This window comes from Mastigoproctus giganteus, chromosome 10 (genome assembly GCF_048544385.1).
Source record: "Mastigoproctus giganteus isolate SK-2022 chromosome 10, ASM4854438v1, whole genome shotgun sequence".
NCBI lineage: Eukaryota > Metazoa > Arthropoda > Arachnida > Uropygi > Thelyphonidae > Mastigoproctus > Mastigoproctus giganteus.
Window position 1 is genome coordinate 78,658,119 of NC_143584.1, and position 22,451 is coordinate 78,680,569.

General features: G+C 37.3%; 1 protein-coding gene across 1 annotated transcript in view; it reads left to right on the plus strand.

Moving 5' to 3' along the window:
• The window catches only part of Cog7 (conserved oligomeric Golgi complex subunit 7), a 335,222-nt gene that overhangs the window by 211,100 nt on the left and 101,671 nt on the right, over positions 1-22,451 (plus strand). Inside the window, exon 16 of the mRNA XM_090382401.1 lies at positions 17,261-17,326. Within this exon, the coding sequence (XP_090238527.1) occupies positions 17,261-17,326 (66 nt within the window). The remainder of the gene's footprint in view (positions 1-17,260; positions 17,327-22,451) is intronic.

A 22,451-nucleotide genomic window follows, 5' to 3' on the forward strand; every position in this document is an offset into this window, starting at 1 on the left:
TTTTCTTCATTCTACTGAAACTATTATAAATGTAATTACCCAGGGGAAATTTTAAAAAATCACTAAATAGAAAATTTTTCTATAAAAGAAGTTCATTAAACAGAGGTCCGATTTATATGTCAAAATATTTTTTGGCACCCTCCTGAATTGCCGCCCGTAAGCAACACTTACCTCGCCTACCCACTTTCGGCAGCCCTGGTCAGTATATATGTACATACGTAGATCTATGTTTTTAAGTAGGCCTGTTTCATAAAAATGGTTACTAATGATGAAATTGTTGATTTCTCTGGAACTGGCAAAGGGGATATTTTTCTCAAACTTCAGTTTTAATTTCACGTGATTTTAAAAAAAAGTATTGTTCATAAGACTCATTCAGACATATCAGTGTTTGAATTTCTCATGAAGCCATGAGACACATTCATATCTTATGGCTTCATGAACAAATCAGAATGGATGAGTTAGGCTATGTAGCTTTATGGGGACCTACTAAGTGAAATTATTCTTTACTGCTTAAATTTTTTTTTTTTTTTTTTTTTTTGTAACCTTTGATTTAAAATTAGTAGTGAAGTTATTATTTGGGATTGAATTGGTGTAGAGAAGGGCAAGGAGTTTAATGAAAGAAACAAACGGGTGGTATTACCAAGAAAGGCTTCAGTTCTGCAATTTGCAATGTCTGGAGACTTCAGACATGAAATGATCTGATTAAGGTATTTAAGGCTTTGTATGAATTGGTTAAACTCAGTGGTGATGGCATTCTTCCTCTTGCTTAGATTACAATTTTATGTCCCTATGTGAGGGGACATAAATTCAAATCGAGGAAGGATAGTTGCAGGATAGACGTGAGGAAGTTTGCCTTCAGCCAAACTACCCTCTTCCATCTGTTGTTGTAGAGGAGGGTAGTTTGAAAAAATTCAAAGGAAGAACTAGACAGATTATTGGAGGCAATGAGCAGGTGATCTGGAAGGTTTTTTTTTTGTTGTTGTTGCTTTTTGAACTTGCTGTCTTGCATCATTTGCTATTGCTAATACTACTTTATCCTTAAGAATTCTGACATAAAGTAATCATGGTGTTTTAAATCATAGTGGCCATTCAATGGAACCCCACTGTCCGATCCATCAACCTGAAAACTTTTTGTTCAAGACTCCATGGACAGTTTTTACATAGTGATCTGGTGTTCCTTCCTGCATAAAAAAAGCAATGACGAATATTGATTTTGGACTGCATTAAGAATGATTTTGTCTTTTAGCAGTCTTAGGAAGGTTTCTCCTATCACATTTACCTCAAATAAAATGGTCTGCAAATGCCTCCTGTCCAAAATCCAGTCCAGACTGTCAAACCTGTAGCATTTTAAATTGCATGTTAAATTGAACAGCTGTTAAGAAAGTAATAAATGCAGTTATGGCATTTAACAGTTCCATTTATTTTAAAAGTGGCTTCATCAGTCCACAAAATATTTACAATGATATCTAGGTTTGTAACACTTGATGATGCAACACTTCAAAAGAATGAAACAAACTATTCAGCAGATTTCAGTCTTCTGTAGGGATCATTCTTATTCACACTTTTTAGAAGCATGGAATGATGAACTCTATATTTAAGTTCCTTTATGATTCTGTTTAAGCTTATCTTAGATATTTTAAATCCCAAACTTTGTTTTTTTTAAGATTTTTTCAGACTTCTTTTGATATCTTCTCTTACAAGTTCCAAATTGGCAGATATCTGTGGGATACAATGGCTACCATATTTTGATAGATTATGTACTGTTCCCACTTCAGACCTTTTCATATTTTCATTTATGGTCCTTATTGCATATGGTTTACTTCCAAAAAAATTTGTACTGCTGTGCAACACTTGCAGCATTTTCATATTTTGTATGCCACTTTGCAATTTTGATCCTCTTTTTCCATTGTACGGTTAATGGTACTTTTCCTATGTTAAAATTTTTATGAAACAATTAAAAAAAACTAATTTTCAAAAAAGTTATACATCAGCAGATATTCAAAATAGTTTCCTTGCTCATGGAGCACCCTGTATGTGAGTGGTTGGCAACCTTTTTCTGTGGCAGGTCACATCTTCCTTTTCAAATTTTTTTTTTAATTGGTCATAACAGTCGATCAGTAATGAAAACTTCGTAGTGTAGAATATAATTAATAAATAAATAAAAAAAATCATTTATAAATCTTTTATTTTTAAATTCAGTTCTAAATACATTTATTTATATGTGCATATAGTAATAATAATAATATTTAATGACACATTTTTTAAATAATATTTTTAGTAATGAAGTGTAAGAATTTTTAATGGCATCCTTGATGCTGATTTTTTTAGGAAGGTTTACTAAATCTGGTTGGTATTTTGCTACTTTCAACACTCTGAATTGTCTCTTGTTAGCCTGCTTTGTAATGGATTTAATACCTATTTCATTTGCAAAAATATTTGTTTGCACATGTAGGAAGAACGAAATGCAGATAGAATGGCAATTGAAATTGTCTTCATACAGCAAAATTTTGGCAAAAGAGAAGACCAATGTTCAGATATTGCTTTTAATTGATTTTAATATTGTTTTCTAATTCATGGCACAATTCTTTGAATTTAGTTATCCATAAATCAGTGGAGTTCCCTGGGGTTCAGTGCTGGGCCTATTGTTTTCTGTGTTTATTATATTGATGAAGGTATATCAGGCTTATTGTCTACGTTTACAGAAGATACAAAGATTGGCAGGGTGGTTAATGACGGTAATGGGGTATGTTACTGCAACAAGATCTAGAAAAATTAGGCAGATGGGCTGAGAAATGGCAGTTGAGGTTTAACATTGACAAATGCAAAGTACTGCATATGGGTAGCAATAATCCCAGATTAATGTACCAACTGTGCAGTACTACACTCAGGTTAGTGGAAAATGAAAAAGACCTGGGGGTAATTGTGTAGTCAGATATGTAGTTCTCTGGGCAATGCAGACAGGCTGCTAGGACAGCACATGTGGTTTTGTCATTGATTTATTGGAATTTTTCTAGCAAGTATAAGGAGATGATTATTCCATTGTGCAAGGCAGTGGGCAGGCCACATCTTGAATACTGCATACAGGTCTGGTGTCCTCATTTTAAGAAGGATATAAATCTGCTGAGTGGGTACAGATAAAGGCAATGAAATTGGATAAGAAAGCTCTGCTCTTACCAAGAAAGGCTACAGTTATGCAAATTGCGGTATTACACACACACACACACACACACACACACACACACACACACACACACACACACACACACACACACACACACACAGGGGCATAAATATTAATTGAGGAAGGATGGTTGCAAAGTACATGTGCACAAGTTAGCCTTTAGCTAGCTGGTGGTTGATTGTTGATCTGTTGTGGAATTGGATAAATAAGCTTGCTTTCTTGCATCATTTGCTACTACTAATATTAATAACACCATACAGTAAAATCCTTCATTGCTGACTACTCCCCCATAGGAAGTAGCTGTTTTCAGTGACTCTATTGCCAAGGGAAGTGAAAAATATTTTTTGTAAAAATGATATGTGAAATAGATACAATGAATATGGTAAAAGTTGATGTTGTAGATTAGTAGTTCCCAAACTACTGAGATATACAGACCCTTTCAAAGATCAATAAAAGTTTGCAGACCCCTATGCATATATATATATATATATATATATATATATATATATATATATATATATATATATATATATATATATATATATGTGTGCATATGTTTCTCTCTGCTTGTATATATGTATGAACACTGGGTTTTCTGACAAGAAAATTCCAAGTTTTATGTTTAAAATGACTCAATTTATTCTTATTTTTACATAAATATATAATAATAACTTTATTTATCATCAATTTGCTATACATAGTAATTTGACCAGTTTCCAGAGGGTCCGTTTTGGGGATCCCCTGGAACTGGTCTATGGACCCCAGTTTGGGAAACACTGTTGTAGACCAACAAGTATTTGAGGACAAGTACGTGACAATGTTAGGATTAAAGCCTGGATGAATACAGACTAATAGCTTAATGAATGCAAAAGTTATTTTTTGCATTCATTCTGTTGAACATGCAGCATCCTGGAAAGCAATGGTATCAGATTACAAGGCCTTCTGGAGGTCATCATGAGACAAACACATGCAGAGACTGGTGTTGGAGTTGCTAAGAGCAGAAACAGCTGCACATATACTTGCATGTATACTAATGCTAGGAGTATAGTAAACAAATTTGATGAATAAGTACAGCAATACCCCACTTAACGAAGTAGATGCATTCCAGTACTTTAGTTCATTATCGGAGGTAGAAATACCATATAAAGAATATGGATATGTTCCTACACTTAAAAAAGAGGTACAAATTGTTCAAAATAAATTTATTTGAAATGAGAACATACATATTATATTATAAAATACAGCCACTCCCCGACTTACGTATGGGTTGCATTCCGCGAAACTCTACGTAAGTCAGAATTTCCCCCATGCTTGTGCAGCACTCTCAACTGTGCTCACTGAATTGATTGAATCAAAAAAAAAGAAATGTTCGATGAACATGTGAATAGAATTATTTATTGTATTTATTCAATTTTTTATCTCATGCGCAGGAAAAATTACAAAAGCATGCAATTTAAAAAAATTTCAAAATTATAAAATTACAAAAAAAGAGAGGAGACAAGCATAACATCAGTAAGTTTTACCTCTAGATCATTGTTGCCAGAATCGACATCATCAGCTGATAAGTATGCCACTTATCAGCTGTGGCGAGGTTGAGGGCTGTGGAGATTTAGAAGGGGTCGGCGGCTCAACCTTACAAAGAACATGTTTATGGATGACTGGATGGTGGCTTTTTTCTTTTCATCGTGGATTTCTTTGTAGCAAGCAAGTATGTTATTCACTCCACTGTAAACTTTTAAGAGTCATTCGCTGTCAGGATCCATCTTCTCAAATTTCACCATTGCCAGTGCAATTTCACGAAATTCCATTGCCATCTCTCTGTTGATGAAGTGTCCCAGCTCATCATTTGGTTCATCTTTAGCTTCGCCAGCATTTTTTTCTTCAATATCACTGCCTGCAAGTCAATAAGTTCTTCATTAGATAATATCTTTTCTTCTTCCTCTATTAACTCCTCCATGTCTTTGGCATCAACCTCCAACTGAAGTAGTTCTGCAACCTTTACAATCTTATCTGTAACCTCTTCATATGATTTGTCTTTTTCGAAGCCTTTTATGTGGCACCTCCGTAGCCAGGTGGGAAGGAGCAGCAATGCGTAGCACATGCTTCTTGATTAGACCGGGGTTCGAGCCCGTCACCACCAAATACGGAGGATGCGGAAAGGTCAGGGAATGACCACCGCATATCCCCGGAGCAATATGGCCTTAGTTGCTAATGCTCCTGAAAACCAAAAAATAACAAATAAATAACAATAGCCTTTTATGTACTAAGCACATATTTTCTTCCGTGCACCAGTTAAGCAACTTTTAGTAACTTCCACCCAGATCTTATTAATGTTTAATGACATTAATAAGGCTTAATCGTTTAATGATGGCATGGTAAATATTTTAAGATTTCAAAAAGTCTCTTAACATAAAGTTTTTCTCACCTTCTACTGTGACAATGCCTGAGCAAATGTTGTGCGTAAATAGTATGCTTTTAAATTTGAAATAACACCCTGATTCATAGGTTGGATGAGTGTAGTCATGTTTGGCGGTAGAAATATAACTCTCACGTTCGAATTGAAATCATCTAGATGTGTAGGATGTCCAGGAGCATTATCTAATAGAAGTAAAATCTTGAAAGGAATGTTGTTGTCTGTACAATATTTTTCAACTTTGGGAATGAAGCAGCATTAAAACTAATCCTCAAAGAAAGATATTGTTTGTCATGCTCTCTAGTTCAATCGGAAATGCACGGGTAGGGTGGCTTTATTGATGCGCTTAAATGCATGAGGATTTCCAGAATGGTACACAAGCAGTGGGTTTTAATCTGTAATCTCCCACTGCATTAGCCCCAATTAAGAATGTTGCCCTATCTTTTGAAGCCTTAAAATCTGGCATTGTCTTTTCCTTTTTGGCAATGTATGAGCAGTTCAGATACAGAGCAGACTCGTCAACGTTAAAATTTTGCTGCGTTGAATAGCCGCCTTCATCAATAATTTTTTCCAATACATCACAAAATTTCTCTGCAGCTGCAGAATCGGCACTGGTGACTTCACTGCATACTTTAATGTTGTGGAAACCAGCATGATACTTGAACCTATTAAACCACCCATTGCTTGCCACGAACTTGGGTTGGGCTTCGCTGTACTTATCCTTAATATCTTCATAAATACTTCTTGCAATTGCTAGAATGGCCATTAGACTCGGGGGCACTTGCTTCTGAATCTGATTTTCCATCCATATTATTAATAGCTTTTCCATCTTCGATGTAGCACCTGATCACTGTTGAATTGTGATCACTGTTGAATTTAAATGCATTGGTCCTTTAACATGTTCTTTTATACGTGCACTGTCCTTTAAAATAGTATTCTCTGTTGAAGCAGCAAAATCTAATTCCCGTGGAATAGATGACAAACTTTGTCCTGCTTCGTAATTCTTAATTAATCATCATCATTTCTAAATCAATTTTGTTTCGTTTCCAAGCACTGCCAGCACTTACACTTTCCGTTGGGCCCTTTCCCTTCACCACAGTAATAAGTAAATAGGAATGAAGAGAAGATTCTGAAAATTTATTTGTTTTTTATATGATTGAAGATTTCAGTGAAGGGGAACTAATACTACCGTGATGGGAAACTTCTAGCTTGGGGGGGGGGGATACACAGGCTAATAGATTAACAGTAGCCGCTGGCAGAGGTGAAAGTGATTCTTGCACTCCTTCTATTGGAATCAGCCGCAGCCTGGAAAACATGGTGTGGGAGATTTCAGAGACAGCCGGGAGTCATTGCGGTACAAGTAAATACATGAGCTGTGTTAGGGTAGCTAAGAATAGGAACAGGTGCATGTATACTTGCTTTTACACCAATACTAGGAGTTTGGTAAATAAATTTGATGAATTTGAGGTGTTAGTCAAAACATCAGAGGCAAATATTGTTGGGATATCAGAGACATGGAGTCACACAGACATAAGGAATGCAGAAATGGAATTTGGTGAGTACAATGTGTACAGGAAGGATAGACAAGACAGGAACGGAGAAGGGGTTATGCTATTAGTTAAGAAACACATAAAATCCAATGAAATACAGCCAGTCGACATGAGTCAACAATGCAGTGTCATTAGCATTAGCATTAGTAGAGGCATTTGATGCAAGAAAGCAAGCTTATGCAGCATCAGCAAAAAAAAAAAAAAAAAAACCCACTTCCACTTCACCCCTCTGTTCGTTAGAAATACCTGTCCAGCTGAGCCTTAAACTTATTTAGGCTATCAACTTCCACGACAAGGGATGGAAGTCTCTTCCACCAACCAACCACTCGCTGGCTAAAGGCAAATTTCCGCACATCTATCCTACATCTGTCTTTCCTCAATTTGAATTTATGACCTCTCAGGTGATTATTCTGAGCAAGAGGAAGAATCCCATCAGCATTGAGCCTGCTCAAACCATTCAAGGCTTTATACACCTCTATCAGATCACCTCGCTGGTGCCTAGTCTCCAGACACTGTAATTTGCAAAACTTAAGCCTTTCTTCGTAAGAGCACCCCTTTGTTCCATTCACTAATCTTGTTGCCCTTCTTTGTACTCATTCCAGCAGCTCTACATCCTTAGCATTAGCATTAGCATTAGTAGAGGCATTTGATGCAAGAAAGCAAGCTTATGCAGCATCAGCCAAAAAAAAAAAAAAAAAAAAAAAAAAAAAAAGTAACATAAATAAATAAAAATAACCACTTCCACTTCACACCTCTGTTCGTTCGAAATACCCGTCCAGCTGAGCCTTAAACTTATTTAGGCTATCAACTTCCACGACAAGGGATGGAAGTCTGTTCCACCTACCAACCACCCTCTGGCTAAAGGCAAATTTCCGCACATCTATCCTACATCTGTCTTTCCTCAATTTGAATTTATGCCCTCTCAGGTGATTATTCTGAGCAAGAGGAAGAATCTCATCAGCATTGAGCATGCTCAAACCATTCAAGGCTTTGTACACCTCTATCAGATCACCTCGCTGGTGCCTAGTTTCCAGACACTGTAATTCGCAAAACTTAAGCCTTTCTTCGTAAGAGCACCCTTTGTCCCATTCACCAATCTTGTTGCCCTTCTCTGTACTCGTTCCAGCAGCTCTACATCCTTCTTGAAATGAGGCCTCCAGGCCTGTATACAGTACTCTAGGTGTGGCCTGACCATTGCCTTATACAAGGGAATAATCACCTCCTTATCCCTGCTAGAAAAATTCCTATATATCATTGACAATACACCATGAGCTACTCTTGCAGCCCGTCTGCACTGCTCAGAGAACTTCATATCTGACTGCACAACCACCCCCAGGTCTCTTCTCTACCACTGTCAGTGTAGTACCACAGAGTTGATACGTTGTTCTTGGGTTGCTGTTTCCCATATGTAGTACTTTACATTTGTCGATGTTAAACTTCATTTGCCACCTCGAAGCCCATCTGCTCAACCTTTCCAAATCCTGTTGCAGCAGCATAGTGTCAGTAGTGTCCTTGACAACCCTGCCAACCTTCATATCGTCTGCAAACTTGGACATTAAGCCTGATATACCATCATCAATATCATTTATAAATACAGAAAACAATAAGGGACCCAATACTGAACCCTGAAGGACTCCACTAATAACATTAGTCCACGATGAGCAGTGTCCATTGATTACCACTCTCTGTCTTCTCCCCCTCAACCACCCCTTTATCCATAGCAGCAATTTGCCTCCAATGCCACACTGCTCCAATTTGTGCAGCAGTCTTCCATGTGCAACAGTATCAAAAGCCTTTCTAAGATCCAAGTATATAATATCAAGTTCATTCCCTGCATCCAGTTCTTTTGTGACTGCATCATAGTATCCAATCAGATTGGTCAGGCAAGACTTCCCCTTAACAAAACCATGCTGTGTCCTAGCTATAACTGAAGTCTTGTCTAGATGATCCTGCAGTGCTTCTTTAACCAGTGCCTCCATTAATTTTCCCGGAACAGAAGTTAAACTCGCAGGTCTATAATTACTTGTGTCAGCCTTTGATCCCCCTTTGTGAATTGGGGTCACATTTGCACATATTCAGTCCATGGGTACCTCCCATGAGTCCAAGGAAGCTCTCATAATTATGGCTAAGGGTTTGCTTACTTCCTTTGCTACCTCCTTTAATATAACTGGATAGATCCCATCCACCCCAGGTGCCTTTCTTGTGTTTATCTTCAACAATTTCTCCTCCACTTTGCTCTCAGTTATTACAAGATTCTCTAGCTTACTGCTAGAGTTGAATACACCTCTGGCATTCCCTTCGCTGAATAACTCCTCATGTGTGAATGTCGATGCAAAATATTCATTTAGTTTGTTAGCTACCTGAGCAGGGTCATCAACAGTTGACCCATCGATCTCAAGTGGACCAATCTGATTCAACCCCTTCCTTCTAGAGTTTACATAAGTAAAGAACTCTTTGCTGTTTTTCTTCGCATCCCTTGCCAAGGATCTCTCGTAATCTGCCTTCGCCTGCCTAACCTCCTTTGTAACTTGGTTACAGATCAACTTGTATCTATCATAGGCGTCTGTGTCACGTGTTAATTTGTATGTATCCCATGCATTTTTCTTCTCTGCCATATGCCTCATTAGTTCATGTGACATCCATTTAGGCCTAAACCTTGAACAATATTTCTTAGTTGGTATGTAAAGCCTAGTAGCTTCCAAGATAAGTTCTTTGAATGCTTCCCATTTTGAATTTGCTGTTGGCAATATCATCAGTTGATCCCACTGTATAGAATTTAAATACTGTCTCAGTCCATTGTAGTCGCCTTTACCAAAGCAATACCCCTTCCCTTTACCCCTAATGGTAGTTACCTCTTTGAGTAACTCCCACTTCAGCACACTGTGATCACTGCCACCTAGTGGTTCATTTATCTGCTGATTCTTAATGCATGAAGAATCACTACTGATAATCAAATCAAGAGTATTACTCCCTCTAGTTGCCTCACGAACATGCTGATGTAGAAAACAATCATTCAATAAATCCACAAAAGCCTTGCTACTGTGTGAGTGACCAGCCCCCAAATTCCAGTCAATATCTGGGAAATTAAAATCCCCCATTATAAGACTCTCTGATTTACTGGCCCACTCTATTTCTCCGAACAGTTTCTTATTATACTCATCAGAGTCATTAGGCCTATAGCACACTCCTACTCTCAATTTTGATCTCCCAATGCTTATGTCACACCAAACTGACTCGACACTGCACTGTCCAGCGATGTCGACTGGCTTCACTTCCTTGGATTTTATGTGTTTTTTAACTAATAGCATAACCTCTCCTCCCTTCCTATCCTGTCTATCCTTTCTGTAGACATTGTACTCCCCAAATTCCAGTTCTGCATTGCTTATATCTGTGTGACACCACGTCTCTGAAATCCCCACAGTATCTGCCTTTGATGTTTTGAGCAATACCTCAAATTCATCAAATTTATTTACTAAACTCCTAGCATTGGTGTACATGCAAGTATACATGCACCTGTTCTTTTTCTTAGCTACCCTAACACAACCCATATGTTTACTTGTACCCCAATGATTCCCAGCAGTCTCTGAAATATCCTGCATCTTATTTTCCAGGCTGCGGCTCATTCCAATAGAAGCAGTGCAAGAATCACTTTCACCTCTGCCAGTGGCTACTGTTAATCTATTAGTCCTTGTATCTCCCCAATCTAGCAGTTTTCCGACCCACCTAACACTGTCTCGATAGCATCAGCAAACATTCTTGCACCCTTTCTATTTAAGTGTATCCCATCCCTGTAGAAGCAGTCTCTCCTGTTAACAAGTACAGACCAAGCTGAAAAAAAAAATTCTACCCCTTGAGCCCTGCACAATCTTTCCAGGGCCGAATTGATTGACAGGGCTCTCATCATATACTCCCTCCTATCGTGTCTGGGCAGAATTGCAGACACTTTCAATTTCAACCCTGATTCACAGCTTTTTTTTCATCAGTGACCTGTACTTGTCAAGTAATTCCGCCGGTCTCCTACGCTTAATATCATTAGTGCCAACAAATCGGCGCCTCCGTAGCCAGGTGGGAAGGAGCAGTAGTGTGTAGCACACGCTTCTTGATTAGACTGGGGTTCGAGCCCGTCACCACCAAATACGGAGGATGCGGAAAGGTCAGGGAATGACCACCGCATATCCCGGAGCAATATGGCCTTAGTTGCTAATGCTCCTAAAAACCAAATAACAAACAAACAATAACATTAGTGCCAACGTGTACAACAATATCACCTTTTGTGCCCTTAAAAGATGATATCCACTCTACAACGTCATCAACTTTTGCCCCTGGCAGACATACCCTGGTCCTGTTCCACCTATCCTTTTTACAAAGCATGTTTCCCGTTTCCCTGACAATAGAGTCACCAACAACTACTAGTTCCTTTGGGACCGGCGCATTCTGCCTTGGGGGTTGCCGCTGTGTTGCGCGATGAACAAGTGCAAGCTCTGGCATTGGTGTGGGCAGCTGAGAGCTTGATGGGCCCCTCACTTGTAATCCTTCGAGGGCTGTAATCCTCACTTGTAATCCACCCTATCCTTCAAGCTCTCATATAGGCCCATAACAACGCTGAGTTGTCGCCTGATCTCCTTACACTCCTTGCATCGCACACATACAAGGACATCCCCCATGGCAGTTTCATGTCCCATACTTCACTGCTCCGCAAACATCAAGCAAATAGTGCATTTTAAAAGGCTGTGATTCAAAGGACAACTGCCCCCCCTTAGTTCTCCCCTGGGCCACAGCATTCCCATTAGCTTGAGCCTTTTGCTTTGCTGCTCTGGTTTGAGTCATGATTTAGATTTACTTTCAATAAAATTTCAATTTCTGTACAAAATTAAATCCTAAACTAGTATCCAAACACAGTTATAACGCTATATTTATGTTTCAGTAACGAGTGTTATCTACGAACGAAATATTTACGTTTCAAGTGTTATCTACGAAATATTTATGTTTCAGTAACGAGTGTTATCTACGAAATCCCTTTATATAACTTCCGTATCAAGTTATGTATTAATTATTTATTTTTACTAATTATTTATGTTACGTAACCTAAGTGGTTATATGTATAGTTAAAAGTACAATTTAATTGCCAATGAAGTTCGACAAGATTAATAGATTTTACTGATTAATTTTCCCGTAACAATGGCGGATATTTACGAACGATAAACACGTGTATTTGATACCCTTTCCGATACTAAGTAATACCTACAAAATCTCTATCTAAGTTACTTTAAACTTAAGTACCGTAATAGGAATATAAAGCTACTCTAGAAAATAAGTTAATATGTCAATTTAAACTAATAAAGCAGAAAATAAATCAGAAAAAACTTCTCTGTTCCAAGAGCAGCAGAAAGGCACGTCCGCACCAGCAACCTTGAAATGAGGCCTCCAGACCTGTATACAGTACTGTAGTTGTGGCCTGACCATTGCCTTATACAAGGGAATAATCACCTCCTTATCCCTGCTAGAAAAATTCCTATATATCATTGCCAATACACCATGAGCTACTCTTGCAGCCTGTCTGTACTGCTCAGAGAACTTCATATCTGCCTGCACAACCACCCCAGTTCCCTTTCATCCTCTACCACTGTCAGTGTAGTACCACAGAGTTGATACGTTGCTCTGGGGTTGCTGTTTCCCATGTGTAGTACTTTACATTTGTCAATGTTAAACTGCATTTGCCACCTCTCAGCCCATCTGCTCAACCTTTCCAGATCCTGTTGCAACAGCATAGTGTCAGTAGTGACCTTGAAAACCCTGCCTACCTTTGTATTGTCTGCAAACTTCGACATTAAGCTTGATATACCATCATCAATATCATTTATAAATACAGAAAACAATAATGGACCCAACACTGAGCAATGATGGACTCCACTAATAACATTAGTCCACGACAAGCAGTGTCCATTGATTACCACTCTCTGTCTTCTCCTCCTCAGCCACCCCTTTATCCACAGCAGCAATTTGCCTCCAATGTCACACTGCTCCAATTTGTGCAGCAGTCTTCCATGTGGAACAGTATCAAAAGCCTTTCTAAGATCCAAGTATAAAATATCAAAGTTATTCCTTGCATCCAGTTCCTTTGTGACTGCATCATAGTATCCAATCAAATTGGTCAGGCAAGACTTCCCCTTAACAAAACCATGCTGTGTCCGAGCTATAACTGGAGTCTTGTCTAAATGATCCTGCAGTGCTTCTTTATCTAGTGCCTCCATTAATTTTCCTGGAACAGAAGTTAAACTCACAGGTCTATAATTACTTGTGTCAGCCTTTGATCCTCCTTTGTGAACTGGGGTCACATTTGCACTTCTCCAGTCTGTGGGTACCTCCCCTGAGTCCAAGGAAGCTCTCATAATTATGGTTAAGGGTTTGCTTACTTCCTCTGCTGCCTCCTTTAATATAACTGGATAGATCCTATCCACCCCAGGTGCCTTTCTTGTGTTTATCTTCAACAATTTCTCCTCCACTTTACTCTCAGTTATTACAAGATTCTCTAGCTTACTGCTAGAGTTGAATACACCTCTGGCATTCCCCACGCTAAATAACTCCTCATGTGTGAATGTCGAATGTGTGAATAGCTACCTGAGCAGGATCATCAACAGTTGATCCATCGATATCAAGTTGACCAATCTGATTCATCCCCTTCCTTTTAGAATTTACATAAGTAAAGAACTCTGTGCTGTTTTTCTTTGCATCCCTTGCCAAAGATTTCTCGAGCCAATTTGGTGTGACAAACTGGCTGGGAAAGAAAAATTGAGAGTAGGAGTGTGTTATAGGCTCTAATGAATCTGAGCAGTTGTGCAGAGAAATAGCGTGGGCCAGTAAATCAGAGTGTCTTATAATGGGAGATTTTAATTTCCCAGATATTGACTGGAATTTGTGGGTTGTTCACTCGCACACTAGCAAGGCTTTTGTGAATTTATTGGATGTTTGTTTTCTACATCAGCATGTTAGGGAGGCAACTAGAGGGAGTAATACTCTTGATCTGATTATCAGTAGTGATTCTTAATGCAATTAGAATCTGCAGATAAAAGATCCACTAGGTGGCAGTAATCACAGTGTGCTGAAGTGGGATTTACTCAAAGAGGTAACTACCATCAAGGGTAAAGGGAAGGGTTTTTGCTTTCGTAAAGATGACTATGGTGCTGTGAGACAGTATTTAAATTCTATACGGTGGGAGATGATGTTACCAACAGCAAATTCAAAATGGGAAGCATTCAAAGAATTAATCTTGGAAGCTACTAGGCTTTTCATATCAACTAAGAAATACCGTTCAAGATTTAGGCCTAATGGATGTCAGATGAACTAATTCGACATGTGTCAGAGAAGAAAAATGCATGGGATGCATATAAAATGACAGGTGACACAGAAGCCTATGATAGATATAAACCGGTTTGTAATCAAGTCAGAAAGGAGGTTAGGCAGGCAAAGGCAGATTACGAAAAATCTTTGGCAGAGGATGCAAAGAAAAACAGCAAAGAGTTCTTTACTTATGTAAACTCTAGAAAGAAGGGAATGAATCAGATTGGTCCACTTCATATCGATGGTTCAACTGTAACATTTTACATTTACATTCACACATGAGGAGCTATTCTGGGAGGGGAATGCTAGAGGTGTATTAAACTCTGGCAGTAAGTTAGATAATCTTGTAATAACTGAGATTAAAGTTGAGGAGAAATTGTTGAAGATAAACATGAGAAAAGCACCCGGGGTGGATGGAATCTATCCAGTTGTATTAAAGGAAACAGCAAAGGAAGTAAGCAAACCCTTAGTCATAATTATTAGAGCTTCCTTGGATTCAGGGGAGGTACCCATGGACTGGAAATGTGCAAATGTCACCCCATCCACAAAGGAGGATCAAAGGGAGACACAGGTAATTACAGACCTGTTAGTTTAACTTCTGTTCAAGGGAAATTAATGTAGGCAGTGGTTAAGGAAGCATTGCAGGATCATCTAGACAAGACTTCTGTTATAGCTTGGACATGGCATTGGTTTGTTAAGGGGAAGTCTTGTCTGACCAATTTGAGTGGATACTATGATGTAGTCACCAAGGAACTGGATGCAAAGAATAATTTTGATATCAGATATTTGGTTCCTAGAAAGGCTTTTGATACTGTTGCACATGGAATACTGTTGCACAAATTGGAGCAGTGTGGAATTGGAGGCAAATTGCTGCAATTGATAAAGGGATGGTTGAGTAGGAGAAGACAGAGAGTGGTAATGAATGGACTCTTCTCTTTGTGGACTAATGTTATTAGTGGAGTCCCTCAGGGTTTACTGGTCAATTGTTGTTTTCTGTATTCATTAATGATATTGATGATGGTATATCAGACTTAAAATCCAAGTTTACAGATGATACGAAGGTCGGCAGGGTTGTTAATGACACTAATGACAGTATACTGCTTCAACAGGATCTAGAAAAGTTGAGCAGATGGGCTGAGATGTGGAAACTTAAGTTTAACATCGACAAATGTAAAGTATTGGATATGGAAAGCATTAACCCCAGAGTAACGTATCAACTGTGATACGTTACTCTGGAGATAGATGTGTGGAAGTTTGCCTTTAGCCAGCGGGTGGTTGATTGCTGGAACAAACTTCCATCTGTCTTTGTAAAAGTTCATAGCTTAAACGGATTCAAAGAGAACTAGACAAACATTTGGAGTGAGTGGATGGGTGAAATGAGAAGGAAGTATTTTTTTTTATTTTTTATTTTTGCTGATGTTTGCTTTCTTGCCTCATGTGCCCTTGCTTATGCTAATAATGTGATAGGTATTTTAAAATATTTAAAATAATTAAGAGATAAATGTTTAAGAGAGTGATGAATTACCGAATGATAAAAAGAAAAAAAAAAAAAAAAAGCAATTAGCCAAAAATGAAGACAGCACTGATTTAAACAAGATACTTTTGAACTGGGTGAAAACTTCAAATGCACAATAAATGGCTATTGTAAGAGCAAATGAAATCCCTTGAGTAAATTAAAATTAATTTGACTTTAACTGATATTGTAGCTGGATTAGCTGACAATGAAAGATGTGTAATAAAAAAGTGTTGGGTCGAAATTTTTATTTAAGTAAATATAATATTTACAGATAATTCCAGAAAAAAAAAAAAAAAAAGCTGCTTAACATTTCTTTAAAAAAAAAGTAACTTAATAATTAATTGAAAAATAATTAGTTCTTTGTTTAAATTTAGTAATTAGTATTAGCTGCAAAATTTTGCTGCATCTGCAAAAGTTTACTGATAATAATAATAATATACATATATATAAACTAATCAAATGGAGTAGCATACATAGAAGCTGTATGTATGCTACTACTAAGTGAATAAAGTGGAAACCATAATGAAATAACATGTGCTAAACTGCAAATGCTAATTTGGTGTAATATATATTTAAAAGAATAGTAGTACCAAAAAAAAAAAAAAAAACTAAAAATATATAGTAATAAGACAGAGGTTAATGACCATGAAATTTAGGAATCCAGAAGAACAGGCAAATGCTGAGAATAACTTAGAATCAGATGATTAAAAAAACAAAAAAACCTACTGAAGAGACTACCTTAAGGTAAAAAAAATTATAGGGTATATCACAAAATTCATTGGAGAACTATATACCAAATGCAACAGAAATCTCAATTAGTAATTGAGAAATGGCAAATAAATTAAATTAAATAATAATAAATTAAAAAAATAAATATAATAGTATTGCCTGTTGTGACTAATATTAAAAGTAAATTGCAAATATTGTCCACCACAGAAATCTTGGATCACCAGAACCATCTGAGTAAGCTGAGGTCTAAGCTGAGAGATATATTACATATACAGTATAACAAAGAAAAAAAGAAGAGTAAAATGAAGAAATGTTGGCCATGACTCTTATACTCTTCAGATTTCTGCTGAGATATCATGACAGATGTAAGGAATTTCCCAAGTTTGAACAGTACAAGCAGTTTGAACTGTTTGTACTGTTCATTCTTGAAACATTTTAGTTTTATCATTTATTATTGTAGCATTTTATAATTTTATGTTTATTGACTTTCATTTAATTCTGTGCCAGTAATAAGTGTCTTAAAACCATTTTAGGCAGAAAATCATTGCCATCAGTTGACACATGGATGTGGATACCCCAGTTTGCTAGTTGCATTGCAGGTAAAATTTTTGTATTATTTTTGAAAAAGTGACTGAAGGTGATTTTTATCAAAAAATAGTATGTGCAGACATGTGAGAATTGATCAGCAAAATGCAAACTATGAAAAGGTTTAACCTTAATATGTTACTGTAATATTTCTCTCTCTCTCTCTCTCTCTCTCTCTCTCTCTCTCTCTCTCTCTCTCTCTCTCTCTCACACACACACACACACACACACACACCCCACCACCACCAAATGTTTTGGAAATTTTTAAAGTTGAAAAAGCTACCGGTGTATGTTGATTATTTTTTTATTCTTCTTTTCCTGATGAGAAAATTGAAGAACAGAAATAGAGTTTCACTGTAGTAGACAGCACAAAATTTGGACAACAAAATGACATGAGAAAAATTCAACAAGCCAAGCAGAAATGTTTTATAAGATGCTGTGTATTATTTATTCCTGGTGAAAGTGACTATTTCTGTTCTTAATTGCAATAGTGAACTTAACCTCGTATATATAATATAGCCAAACTATAAGGACTAGTTCATATATATATATATATATATATATATATATATACACGAGGACCGGTATGAAAGTATTGCCTCCCAATTTTTTGCTTTCAAATGTGGTGCTGTAGATCATTTTGCATGTCACTGGTTTCGGCATGAAACTAGATACCTCTAGTGTGGTCACTAGAGGTATCTAGTTTCACCATACTGAGTGGTGCTGTGATCGGTCTCATGAATGCAGCACATGGATAGTTTAAAATGGTGGATGTTACAGATATACATATCAAGCAGAGTGGTGATTGAATTTCTTACCAAGAAGAAGTGATGCATAGCGAAATCCATACACATCTCAAAAATGTTTATGTTGACAATACTGTAAATGTGAGTACAATTAGACATTGGGTAAGACACTTTAAGAGTGGGGGAAAGTGACATTGTTGACAAGCCCTGAAGCAGCACCGACTAGTGAAAAAAGACAAAAGAGCTGGCTAGATGTGCTAATCAAAGAGGACTGCTGCATCACAACACGTGAATTGTGTGATGCAGTAGGTATAGGGAAACCTGCCATGATAACCATCATAAAGGAACTAGGCTACAACAAGGTTTGTGCCCAGTGGGTCCTGAAAATCTGACACACAAGCACAAAGAAGCCCAGAAAGTCATCTATGTAGAACTTCTCCAGCACTACAAGAGTAAAGGAGAAATTTTTCTTTCACGCATAGTCACAGCCAATGAAACCTGGTTCTGCCATCATGACCCTTAAACGAAGAGACAGTCAATGGAATGGTGCCATCAAAATTCACAGCGCAAGAAGAAGTTCATAAGACAGCCTTCTGTTGGTAAAGTCAAGGCAACAGTGTTTTTGGACAAAGATGTGGTCTTGCTTGCGGACATCTTGGAGCATGGCACCACAATCAACTCAGATTGATATGTGGAAATTTTGAAAAAGGAGAGCCTGCATCCATAGAGTTCGACTGGACAAAAACCTTAATGAGGTTCTTCTTCTCCATGACAATGCACCACCCCACACCAGTCTGTGCACAATGGAGGGGCGTCTCCATAGCTAGATGGGAAGGAGCAACAGTGCGTAGCACACGCTTCTGGATTAGACCACGGTTCGAGCCTGTCGCCACCAAATACGAAGGATGCGGAAAGGTCAGGGAATGACCACCGCATATCCTGGAGCAATATGGCCTTAGTTGCTAATGCTCCTAAAAACCAAATAATAACAACAACAGCACAATGGAGGCCATTGCAAAACTGGGGTGCACTGTTCTTCCTCACCCCTCTCTTAGCTCAGATCTTACATCTTCTGATCATCACCTTTTTAGCCTGCTGAAGGATGCACTTCGTGGAACCCGTTGTGCTGATGATGACCAGCTCAAGTATAGTGTTCATGAAGCCCTCCAGAGCAAGAGTAAGGACTTTTACAGGATTGGAATACAGTGTCTGACTCAGAGATGGCAGAAGTGCATTGAAAATGATGATTAAATTTTCTTTGTGGAAAAATAAGTGTTTGTTAATGATTGAGGAGTAATTGTTGTAAAAGGCATAGTTCTAGGAATTAAATTTTCTGAATCAAAAAATAGGAGGCATTACTTTTGTACAGCTCCTCGTATATGCCGAGGTAGCGGCTAAGTTCACCTGTCGGTTTTTGTGAAATAGAGTGCTCCTTCAGTAAGATCATCGCTTTTTCATACCACACAGCAGGGGCCAAATTGTGGCTCTTTGACATATAATGTATGTCTCGCAAAAATATGTTGGCTGAGCTCCTTTTTGCATTACAATTCATATAAAAGGTAAATAAAAAATTGTCAAGCTTTATAATTATTTACCGGGTATAAACTGAGAGTCCACTGGATTAAAATGTAAGTTTAATGTTCATGGTGAGTAAATATATTTAAGAATTTAAATCCTAATTTTAATGCTAGATTTGAGTCAGGGATTAAAGAAATTTTGGATTAGCAAGGATTACAGAGGAATTGTGCTAGAGAGTCAGTAATCGTACAGGCCGATGCTGACAATGTTAGTTTTAGTGGACACGGCTTGTGATCACGTGATTGTGGTGTGTGTGGCAGTGTTTTGCTGGCAGTGAAATTAGCGGGGTGTTAGCATGATACTGGGTGCTGTTTATTTTGGTTGCATTGTGCGTATTGGAGCTTATTGTTTCTTTTCACTTTAATATTTTTAGAAGTGTCTATGCAAATTTTGTGAAGGAAGATGGTGTCATCAAATAGTAAGAAGCAAAAGTATGAAGATGAAAAAAGAAATTTTAAGCCAGAGTGGGGTGGAAGATTTTGCATTCACCATTAAAGGAGGTAAACCTTTGTGTGCCTTATCTGCAATGTGTCATTCAGTCATTACAAAGCCAGTAACTTGAAATGCCACAGTCACAAAAACTTTCATCTGGTTATATACCTAAATCAGAATTATGGAAAAACAAGTTAACTGTGTTTAAATCATCACTAAATAGCCAGCAGGCACTGTTGACAATGTTCAGTAAGGAAGCCAGTACAACGACTGAAGCTAGTTTTGTTATATCATAGAATATTGTTTATGCTAAACACCCATATTCTGATGGCGAATTTGTTAAGAAGAATATAGCTAAAGTTGTTGCAGTGTTATACCCAAATAACACAAAACTTCAGCAACTAATAGCACAAACACCAGCTTCACGCCACACTACACAGAGGCATATCTCCCAGATTAGTGCTGATGTTGCAAGAAAAATGTAAAATGAATTAAAGAATTCCTTTGCATTCAACTTAGCTCTTGACGAATCTACAGACATACAGACAACCCACAACTGGCAGTATTTGTTCGTTATGATTCCTCTGATGTAACTGTGAAAGAAGAGATGTTGGGCTTAGTGGTACTAAAAGAAACAACTCGTGGTGTTGACATTAAAAATGCGCTTGACAGAGCCTTAAAAAATGCTGATATTCCACTGAATAAAATTGTCAGTGTTGCAAAGATCTGCAGTGGTGGGGAAAAATGCAGGATTAATTGCACTTATGAAAAGTGATCCTAGCTTTCCATAGTTTTTCCCTGTTCATTGCATTATTCAACCTGAACACCTAGCAGCCAGATACTTCAAGTATCAAGATGTTATGAAATCTGTTCTTGAAATTGTCAATTTCATAAGCTTAAAGGGGAAGACACACCGACAGTTCAAAAATTTTATTGAAGAACTGGAGCTTGTAGATAAACCTAGTGATGTCTCTTTCTACTGCATTGTAAGGTGGCTGTCAACCAACAATGTCTTAAGTAGGTTCGTGGATCTGTTGTAGCTTATTATTACTTTTCTTTAAGAAAAGAAAAGATTCTATCCTCAACTGGAAAATGATGAATGGATGCAAGATCTAATGTTCCTTACTGATATAATGAATCATCTACAAACTCTCAACTTGGCACTCCAGGGGAAGGATAAGATTGTTTCTGATCTTACTCAGACAATTTTCAGCTTTCAGAATAAAATAAGAGTTTTTCAAAGCGACATATTGTCAAGAAACATTAGTTACTTTCCCAATCTCAAAAGGAGAGTAAATACATTCCCTGATATTGAAATAAAAGACCACAAAGATAAATTACAAGGACTGCTTGATAATTTCCTAGACAGGTTTAAGAACTTGCAGAAGCTGAAGCCCTGCTTCACCTTTCTTGTAAATCTATTCATGGTTGATGTGATCAATGATGGTTGTCTAATTCTTAAACCTCTGGTTACAGAATCGTCTGCTGTGGAAGTGGAACTAATAGAATTGCAGGAGGACCTGGGTCTGAAGATGATCCATAAATCCCAGTCTACAGTTCAGTTTTGGAAACAAGTTCCAGAAATAAAATATCCTGAACTGAAGAAAACCAGTGTGTGACTCATCTCAATTTTCAGTACAATATACTGTGAATCACCGTACTCTTTAATGAAGTTTGTGAAATTGAAGCATCGTACAATCCTTACAAATCAACACCTGACAGAGCTAATTTGTACAGCCTTGACAACACATTAGCTGGAATTTAAATGATTCACAGCCAAGATGGAGACTCACAAGACCTCTGCTAGCAGTAAATAGCCTGATAATTATAGCAATGTCTGTTAGTGTCATAAAAATATTATGATAAGACTATAATTTTGTAAGGTGGTATCTGATTAAAATATCTCTAATTTTATTGGTTTACACATTTTTCTCTATGTTTTGACTGGATATTTCTTAAGACAAATAAATGTCATTTAAAATATCTGTTTTTACCCTTTTATTTTTTTTATTTTTGGCAATCTCATTTAATGTTAATGAAAATGCAAATTTGCATATTTTTCTAAGATGTTTCCATAGTTCATTATCATGTTAAATGTGCTCAACATAGTTAAAACAATAATCAATCAGGATTTTGAAAACATTTGGTATATATCTGTGTACTTTGTGATTATTGAAACTAATACAAATTAACAGTTTAAAAACTACATACATGAATAAATATTATTATGTACATGTATTTCTTAATATTTATATAATTTTTTTTAATAAAATGTGCATGTAACAATAAAAATGTGTGTGTGTGTGTAATATTTGTTCATGTCTTGTGGCTCTCAAACATCTGAAGTTTATCGGATGTGGCTCTTACGTTAAGCAAGTGCAAG